The sequence below is a fragment of the Aplysia californica genome, unplaced genomic scaffold, assembly GCF_000002075.1.
Source record: "Aplysia californica isolate F4 #8 unplaced genomic scaffold, AplCal3.0 scaffold00556, whole genome shotgun sequence".
NCBI lineage: Eukaryota > Metazoa > Mollusca > Gastropoda > Aplysiida > Aplysiidae > Aplysia > Aplysia californica.
The window spans coordinates 290,387-300,718 of record NW_004797826.1 but is presented as its reverse complement, the minus strand read 5'-3'; the positions used below and the strand labels follow the sequence as shown (position 1 = coordinate 300,718).

At 40.9% G+C, this 10,332-nt stretch overlaps 1 protein-coding gene across 1 annotated transcript in view; it reads right to left on the bottom strand.

The window, feature by feature from the left end:
* Positions 1 to 3,320: 3,320 nt before the first annotated feature.
* Positions 3,321 to 10,332, bottom strand: part of LOC101849233 — an 11,251-nt gene continuing 4,239 nt past the window's right edge. The window contains exons 2-5 of the mRNA XM_005106795.3: positions 10,049 to 10,254; positions 8,301 to 8,417; positions 7,661 to 7,750; positions 3,321 to 3,874 (exon numbers count right to left, since the gene is read on the bottom strand). Of these exons, the coding sequence (XP_005106852.1) occupies positions 3,405 to 3,874; positions 7,661 to 7,750; positions 8,301 to 8,417; positions 10,049 to 10,254 (883 nt within the window). The 3' untranslated portion in view covers positions 3,321 to 3,404. The remainder of the gene's footprint in view (positions 3,875 to 7,660; positions 7,751 to 8,300; positions 8,418 to 10,048; positions 10,255 to 10,332) is intronic.

Sequence of the window (10,332 nt, the reverse complement as noted above, 5' to 3'; positions counted from 1 at the left end):
TGGACGGCGGTCTAGTGGGGGATTTGGAGGAGTGACAGACTCTGCCCTTCCCAGATATTTATAGGAAGTACCTGAAAAGTAACATCTTTGACTAGGGAAAAAAGAACCCAATAAAACAAAATTATGTGGGGTGCATAGTGTTGTCGCCACTGCTCGGATTTTGGCTACGAAGTCTTTAATGTGATGACCTTTCAGCCCATCCCGGATGACTAGCTGCAACATGTGTGCTGCACATCTCATATGATGACTTGTAGTTGATGTTGAAAGATCTACAAGAATCGTCGGCCCATCATCACCATTCTCCTCACCTATCTGTTCATCGGGTAACTGTATTTCTTTCTCAGCCTGCTCTTTTCCTTCTGATTCTTTTCCTTCTTGTGCTTCTTCTTCTCCTTCTTCTTCTCCTTCTTCTTCTCCTTCTTCTTCTCCTTCTTCTTCTCCTTCTTCTGCAGATTCAGCCTCTGCACCTTGCCTGTCTCTATTCAGCCGTTCAATTGTTTTTGCCATGTTACTCGGGTTGTCCACAACACTACACAAAATCTGTTCCTTCGCTGTCCTGAATTTCGAAAAAAAATAATCTTGCAACATTGAGCTGATGGCCTTACTCGTTTGCCGGTTTTCATTTATACTACCTTTTGCTCATATTCGCAGTAGCACTGTAAATTAACCCCAAAGATGTTAGCTCGAAAACGAGTGCATACATCCACTTTCACTTAAATCAATTTCCCCTGAAGACTCCTAATGATTTAATCCCTCTATGCTGTATCGATTATCAGTGACCTTACACTCGTCCTGTCTAACTTTATAAAAAATTCCTTTGCAAGATCGCCATATCCTAAAAAATCCCACTGACAAGAAAAATGTTAGTGGCACGGCCCCGCATGCCACCGTTTCCAGCAATCCCTGCTCAAACGTGGCCTTTGTCATAGATTTAGACAACATCTGATGAAATAAATGCTGATATCTTCCTTTATCCACTACTTTTTGGTACACCTTATTTATTCTTCGCTGGAACTGGGAGTTTTACTGGGAGTTTTACTTCTTTCTCTTTGTCATCTTTCAGTACTTTGTCGTACGCTGGGTTGTGTGAACGTTCTACGAGTCTTTTTAAATTATAGCATCTTGTGGGAGCGTTTTGAGCTTGTCCTCCCTTAGCCAAATGGCTTTCACTTTCACTTTCACTTTCATTTTCGGTTTTTGTTTCTGGGCAATGTTCACACACCACTTTCAGTTTCAGTTCTAACACTTTCGAAATAGAAGGCAGGGTCTGCTCAAACTGGAATTGATGGTGATGCAGAAATTGCATTTTCAAGAAAAGTTAATAATCTTGGCATCTATTTTGATTCCAGTTTGTCAATGTCGGCTGAGGTAAATCACCTGATGTATTTAGAAATAAGAAAGATTAGCAAAATACGTCACATAATAAATACTAAGTATACTGCTTTATTAGTAGCTAGCTTAGTTTTATCAAGACTTGGTTATTATATCTCCGATATCAGGAATATCACTGGGGAAATTTAAAAGACTTCAAACTGTCCAAACAAAGCTGCACGTTTAGTTTTACGGAAAAGAAAGCAAGACTCTGCTACACCCCTTTTACGGACACTGCATTAAAATTTGCTTCCTGTTGAGAAAAGAATTGTGTATAAGTTGGTCACCCTATGTCACACATACTTGAATAATAAAGCGCCATCATATTTTTCAAATCTGTTGAGACTGTACATTCCAACTCGCAGTTTAAGGTCATCAGCTGACATAAAGAATTTGTTTTTCATCTAAGAAACTTAAACCAATGGGTGAAAGGGCATTTGAAATATATCAAGGCCCCAAGATCTGGAATGCTTTGCCAAGTACTTTAAGACAGATCAAATCCTTTGATTCATTCAAATGTCAGCTGAAGTCGTTTCTGTTTCTAAATTAATAAGATGAAATTGGGATTTTCTTTTGGTCAGAACACAACGTTTTATGTTGCTGTTGTTCATTGTATTGTAAAGTGCTCAGAGCTTGTGTACTTAAATTGGGGTTCAGCGCGAGATAAATGTTATTATTATTATTATTATTATTATGGTGGGGTGGCACAGCGGTTAGTGCGCTCGTCTATTTACATAGACGGCAATAGGAGAGAGGGTGATGGAGATGGAGGGTGAGATGAAAAAAAAAAGAGAGAGAGAGAGAGAGAGAGAGAGAGAGAGAGAGAGAGAGAGAGAGAGAGAGAGAGAGAGAGAGAGAGAAATATCATGAAATGTTATTATTATTATAAAATTAAATAGTAATAGGTTTAACCATATTTTTGTGTGTGAATGATATCCAAGAAATTATTTTGTAATGTAATCTTTGACTCTAGCACTTCATTGAATGTGGGTGTTTTCTTGAAGTAGTAGGCTGTTCAGTGAGTCTCTCATACGATCTCTGCCTATTTCCCCTATCATCCAAGGGCATGCCACTCCCTTAATTATCTTGTCCCCACAGTAAAGATAAGAGTCATGTCCCTTGACATCACATGATAGGAGGGAAGCAGCAAACATACCAGAGCACCCGCAAACCACTCAGGCACCTTCCTTCCATGACTGAGAAGAATGTAAACCAAATAATATTTCTTTAGTACAAGAAACGTTTATTTCTGGCAAAGCAACAGAACACCGAGTATGGACAACAACTTAATTCACATTTATACAAATAAATGTTGTCAGCTGACGTAGGCTTTCACAGTAACAATACTAACAGAGATCCAATCAGAAATCAAAAAGGCGAATAACATTCGTTTCTCGTACAGGTAACCTTGGACGCATTTAAGCTAAAATTGCAAATACATCAATAGACACAAGGATGTACAGAGTGCTCACTGTCTGACAGACGTGTTCTGTGTTCTCAATGTGTGTCGGGGGTCAGAGAATGTGTTATGGGTTCTCAGTCTCAGTTTATGGCAAGGCTCAGCAGATATTTTCTTTCTTCTCATTGTGTTATAGTTATAGTCAGAAAGATGCGCTCTGTGTTCGCAGTGTGTGTGTTTGTGGTCAGACTGATTTACACAGCTCGACACACATCTGGCTTAAGTATTACGTGTGATCGGGCCGGACACAAAAGTGTTACACACACACACACACACACATACACACAAACAGACACTCACACACACCTGGCTTAAGTAATACGTGTGATCGTGCCGGGCACACAAGTGTTACAGTGTTACACACACACACAAACACACACACACACACACACACACACACACACACACACACACACACTCACACACACGCACTTACAAAAAAACTACACGCACACACACACACACACACATACACACACACACACACACACAACACACACACACACACACACACACGCACGCACTTACAAAAAACTACACACACACACACACACACTCACACAAACACATCCTTTCACACAGCCTGACAAGCATGTAGCACGAAACAGCCACTATGGCCGTGCTGACTAAGCACCTTAAACCCCGCCTCCTTTGCCAGTCTGGCCGCTTCACTCCGCCCCCAACACGCCCCGTAGACATGAGCATCCGCATTGTGGTACGCTTGAGCCACACAGAGGAGTGTGCTCAAACTGTACAAAACGGCCGAATGAGAGTTACTCTTGTCAGCAACGACGTCACCGGTTCCGTCAATTTCCATGAAAGCGAAGTAGGAACCAGTCTTGAGAACTTTGCGACATCCCTTAAGTCCGGTCAGAGAGTCGGGGAGATCATGGATGACGTCATTAATCACGGCGAAATCAAACTTGCCCACGTAGTCGTCTGCTACATTGAGGAGGTCCAGTTTTTTCATTTCGATGTTGTCCAGTTTGAGCTCTGTCTTTTTGTTCTGTAGGAACTGGACGCCCGAATCTGTGTATTCACTACCTGGGGAGGTCAATTAGAATTTAGTTATTGGCCCTGTGTGTCTGTGAATGTCTTTTGTGGGTGGCTTGGTAAATTTTGGTGGTCCAGTTTGTGGGAGAGCCACTGGGAAAAACAGAAAAACAATAAGCTATATGTTATAAAACCCAAACTAGAACAACGAAATCCTTCGGACCACTCCGGAAGAGACGAAGTCATTTTTACTCGATTGCGCATCGGACACACGGCCCTGACCCACAAATACCTCCTACAGGGAGATGAGAAGCATTTCTGTGTCAGATGCGACACAGATTTTACCATTAGACACATCTTAACCGAATATCTAGACTTTGGAGAGATCCGAAGGAAATATTATAAATGCAAGAAATTGCAAGACATTTTTTTCCGCCGTTGGTCCCAGCAAAATTTTGAATTTTACGAAGGCCATTGGCCTTTATGGCAAATTATAAAGTGAAATCATACTATTTAAAATGTTTATTGTTATTTATAAGAGTTGTTTAAAATTTTTTTAAAAATAAATATTTACACCGAATTTTCATATTTTAGCATTTTAAAGCCCAAAAGATAACCAGCCGTGCAGTAAACTGTTGCGAATGTAAACAACTTTTGTTTCGCGCGCTCATATGACTTTTTGCAGTTGCGAGTGCCATAAAACCCTATACTACTAACTAACTAAACTTTTGGTGAGCGGTGGAGATCTTCTGGGTAGTTTGTTGGTTTGTTTGTTTGTTTGTTTATTTGTTTGTTTGTTTGTTGAGTAAAAAGAAGCACATCGACAGAATGATAGTCATTTAGTGCTGGGAAAAAGTAAAGATAGACAGATAGGCAGACAGACAACAGACTGACAGACAGACAGACAAAAACAACAGTGGGAAAGTAAAGAAGTAAGACATACCAGTGGCACCCTCCAACCACCTGCAGGTTGGAAATACATAAAAATGCCACGAAGCGGTGGAATCAAGCGCTCGTCAATTTTGGGATATATTAAGTTATTGGTATCATCTTAAAGCCTGTCCATTTGCCTTGCTTTTGATTTTAAAAACCCATCCATTTGTCTTAGATACAAGTCAAGGTATTGACCATTGAAGGAGGTGGGGGTCGCTTGGTAGCCCTATCATACTGTCCCCGGAGAATTATGCGAATTTAGATGGCCAAATTATGCCCCCCAAAAAAGTCAAATTATGCAAAAATTATGCAAGTTACCGTAACATCTTTCGCGGCATGTTTTGCACTTTTTCAACACAAATTTTCATGACTTTTATGTTTTAAGTACAGAAAAATTTAAAACAGAACATATCAGTATCAGTAATTTGTAGTGTATTTGGAAAGAAAACAATACACATCTGTTAAAAAAAAAAAAAAAAAACAACTAAAAAATATAATCTCTGTAACTTTCAGCTGTAGATCTAAATCTAGATATGTATCTAGATCTAGTAGATCTGGGAAAGAAAAATGTAGACAGATCATAGGTAAAATTAGCGAGAAAATGACCACCAAATTTGAGTTACATCCTCAGCTTAAGAATCCATGGAAACTGGAAATTTACATCTTTAAACTCGTATGCCTTTATAACCACCAAATTTGTGTTACTTCCTCAGCTTAAGAATCCATGGAAACTGAAAATTTACATCTTTAAACTCGTATGCCTTTATTCAACGTTTTTAAGTACAATCCACACAGAAATGTGTTTTTTTAATGGGCATGAGAGGTTTTGAGCCCAAAAAATAAAAATTCGATAAAAATTCCCAAACCTCCGGGAAAACGTCAGTTTCTTCACTTTGATTATTTTGACGTGCGTCTGTTTCCACCACGCTGCCTCACCATTATGTACGAGGGCGGCACGAACATTTTAACCTCTTAAAGATGGCAAAATTGGGCGTGGCTGTAGAAATGTTGGCAATCACCGCTCCACGCCAAAAATAGGTGACAGTATTGATCGTAATCTACCTTTTTTTAAAATGCAGATGGTTTTACGCCCCCATCGACACAATTTCGATTTTATGAAGCAAGCCTCCGACCCTGCATGTCAGGGCCAACCCAGGCTGAGAGGGATACAATATCCCAGCAGAAAGACCGAGGTAGCCGTTAAAAAAATATGTTCTCCCCACTCGGGAATCGAACTAGGGTCTCCTGCGTGAAAAAGTGAAGCGCCTAACCGCTACACGACAAACGCTGCTATAATCTACTTAAAACAAAAACACAATTTCAGTTGTTTAAAAAACTGGGTGTTTTTTATGCTCCCATGGACACAATTTCGATCGTTTAAGAAGAAGGTTTCGCTAACTCGTGCTGAGAGGGATACAACGTCCCACCAGGAAGACCAAAATACTCCAAAAAAATTCTCCTTATACGGGAATTGAACTCAGATCTTCTTTCTTTTGGCAAGTGTTTTACGGTGCTCGTAACAAAATAAGGTCATATGACATTATGAGCCCTCAGGACACACTCTCCATTTTCAATAGGTAGGAAATTTTGAATTTTGTTCGGGTGGCGGCCAAAGGGTACTCTTTTATCGATTTTGGAATACCAAGGGATCTTTAATGAGCGCAACTTGCACACAGGACCTCCGAGATTTTTCGCCCTTGTCCGAGAAAGCCAGGTGTAGGTCTTTCCTACCATAAGATCAGGGCTGTGGCTGAAAGATAGCAGTAAGAAGGAGCCAAGGAGTAGCAGTAGAAAGGCAGCAGAAAGAGTCAGGAGCCCAGAGAAGGGGGCAAAGGAGGTGAGGGGATAAGGGCAGAAAGAGGAGGCGAAAGCAGATGACAGAACATTGCAATTGCTCCAGAGCAGGAAAGGAGGGGAAGAGAAAATTTTAGAGAAGAAAATTTTTCCCTTGCTATACGGATTCGAACCCGGGACCTTTGAATGAGAGACGAACACCTTAACCTCTAGGCCGCAAGAGTCCCTTCAGATCTTGTGTGAGACGTTGAAACACTTTATAACTACACCACAGGCGCTAGAAAAAATTGAAATGCACTGTCTTCTTGTTAAACGATATTTCATGACAATGTTTTACTTTCAACATCCGTCATGTAATGGTAGGCTTATAAAAAACAGGACTTTAAATTTAAGAATATAAAGGTAGAAAGAAAAAGTAAGGCAAAGAAAGAAAGAAAACGATTGAGAAAGAAAGAAAGAAAAAGCAGCACAGAAAGGCGGTAAAAAGAAAGGAGGAAACACATAAATTGATGAGTGAAAGAATGTTTTTGGGGATATTTTTGGGAAATGTACTGGTACGTCACATTAGGGGGTAAAAACAAGCAATAGACAACAACAACAACCCCAAACTTATGTTTTTTCTAATGGAGCAAAACAAAATAACGGGTTCAGCGTGATGTGTCAGTCCAGCGTTAGCACCTCCTAATGCGGCGCTATTCCTATTCTTCTTCTCGAAAAACAAAAGAGCTTCAAAACCGCAACTGTAGCGCTATCTGACCCAAAAAAGCTTTTTTTTGGTTGAGCGAACCATCGGTAGTGTATGATCTCCCCCCACCCCCTACTCCTCCTCCTCCTCCTCCTCCTCCTCCTCCTCCTCCTCCTACTACTACTACTACTACTACTACCTCTATTATCAATCCTCCCCCTTCTCCTCCTCCTTCTCCTCCTCCTTCTCCTCCTCCTTCTCCTCCCCCCCCTACTCCTCCTCCTCCTACTACTACTACAACTACTACTACTACTACCTCTACTATCAATCCTCCCCCTTCTCCTCCTCCTCGTCCTCCTTCTCCCTCCCCCCCCTTCCCCCCCCCCCCCCCCCTTAGCCCATCGACCCTGAGGCCACTCACTCACCTGTGAACCTTGACTTGGGAAACTTCTCAGCTAACGTACAGATCAGTCTGCCCTGACCACTGCCCAGCTCGATGACGTTTATCCCTGACTCTGGAAGACATTCGGTTATGGTCCGTATAAGAATAACAATAATAAATAACAGCAAATACGTACTGCTGCTGCTGCTGCTGCTGCTGCTGCTGCTGCTGCTAATAATTATAATAAAATCATACAAATGTTACTATGCTGCTGCTGCTGCTGCTGCTGCTGCTGCTAATAATAATTATAATAAAATCATACAAATGTTACTACTTCTGCTACTCTACTACTACTACAACTACAGCTACAACTACTACTCTTGCTGCTGCTGCTGCTGCTGCTGCTGCTGCTACTACTACTACTACTACTACTACTACAATTACTACTGCTATTACTTCAACTAGTACTTCTGCTTCCACTACTACTCTTACTACTTTACACGTACCCACTCCAACTGAAAATGTATGATGTGTTCCGTGCGCTCATATGACCTTGTGCAATTGCGAGCGCCGTAAAACCCTTACCACTAATATTTTTTTAAAAATTTAAAATTTAAAATACAGCAGAGCACCCAAGTGCAAATAACCACCCACAATCGCCACAAAGTACAACGCCATCTCACCAAGCCTCTCTCTGATCCCTGGGATGTTGGACAGGACAGTTTCCACCTCTGTGCCCAGTTTACACAAGCCGACCCTGTCTATGGCAGCCGTCACCAGGGCATCCGCCATGGGGTAATCTGTTCCATAGAATAGTGGGGGAGATAGAAAGTGCCTAATTTGTACCATAGAATAGTAGGATTTGTTTGAGAAAAAAAGAAGCACATCGACACAATAAAAAAGGTCATTTAGTGCTGGGAAAAGGTTAGACAGACAGAGAGATAGAAACAGAGGGAAAGTAAAGAAGTAGGACCTACCACAGGCAACCTCTAACCACCCGCAGAATAGTGGGAGAGACAGAAAGAGTGTAATTTGTACCTTAGAATAGTGGAAGGGATAGAAAGTACACCGACAAGGGGTAATTTGTACCATAGAATAGTGAAAGAGATAGAATGTGTATTCTGTACCATAGAATAGTGGGAGAGATAGAAAGTGTAAACCCTACCACAAAATAGTGGTAAAGATAAAAAGAGAAATCTAGACAATAGAATAGTCAGCGAGATAGAAAGGAAACCAACGTGAAGTAACCTGTGCCATAAAATAATGGGAGGGATAGAAAGAGAAATCTCTACCATAGTGTAACATAGTATACATTGTGAAACGCATTGAGCATTCTGTTGAGCGGGGATTTTCGCGATACAAAATAATGCTATTTATTATTATTATTATTATTATTATTATTATTATTAATGTGTACCATAGAATAGTTGGAAAGACAGAAATTACACAGACATGTGGTAACCTGTTCCATAGAATAGTGGGAGAAATAGGAAGTGTATTCTGTACCATAGAATAGTGGGGAAGATAGAAAGGACACCAACATGATATAGCCTACTTTGTACCATAGCTTAGTCGGAGAGATAGAAAGGACATGGACATGAGATAAACTGTGTCATAGAATAGTAGGAGAGATAGAAAGTGAAATCTGTACCATAGAATAGTGGCAGGGATAGAGAGTGTAAACTGTACAATAAAGTAGTGGGAAAGATAGATTGGAAAGTGAAATCTGGACAATAGGACAGCGGTAAAAATAGAAAGTGAAATCTGTACAATAGAAAATTGGGAAAGACAGAAAGTGTATTCTGTACCAAAAAATAGTGGGAGGGATAGAAAAGACACTGACATGGGGGTAATCTGTGCAATAGAATAGTGGGGACGATAGAATGTGAAATCTGTACCATAGAAATGTGCTTAAGACAGAAAGTGTAATCTGTTCCATAGAATGATGGGGGAGATAGGAAATGTGTAGGGTAATTTGTACCATAGCATAGTGAGAGAGACAGAAAGTGTATTCTGTACCATAGAATAGTGAGAGACATAGAAAAAAGTATTCTGTACCATACAATGATGGGAGAGAAAATGTGTAATTGGTACCATAGAAGAGAGGGAGAGATAGAAAATGTGTAATTTGTACCATAGAATCATGGGAGAAATAGAAAATGTGTAATTTGTACCATAGAATCATGGGAGAAATAGAAAATGTGTAATTTGTACCATAGAAGGGAGGGAGAGATAGAAAATGTGTAATTTGTACCACAGAAGAGAGGGAGAGATAGAAAATGTGTAATTTGTACCATAGAATCATGGGAGAGACAGCAAGTATAATCTATACCATAGAAGAGCGGGAGAGACAGAAATAGCAATCTGTACCATAGAATGATGGGAGAGACAGAAAGTGTAATCTGTTCGTTCCCCCACACAAACCCCTCACCATAAGGCCCGTCCGCCCGGAAGCGGTCCATCATATCTACAAAGCGAGCGGAGGTAGCGGCGATCATGCCAATCATCTGTGTGCTGGGTCCCGTTAGCACTGCCCCCTGCTCCTGGGTCACGTGGTAGCGCACCGTGCCACCGCCATCTCTGTTTACTTCTACAATCTGTGCGCAGGCAAGGCAGTTCAAGGACTCTCTAACGTACCTATAGGGAGAATAAATAGAGATGGGTTGAGGGTAGAGATAAGGGTGTACCGATATTATGTAAGTGAGTGTGGGGGGG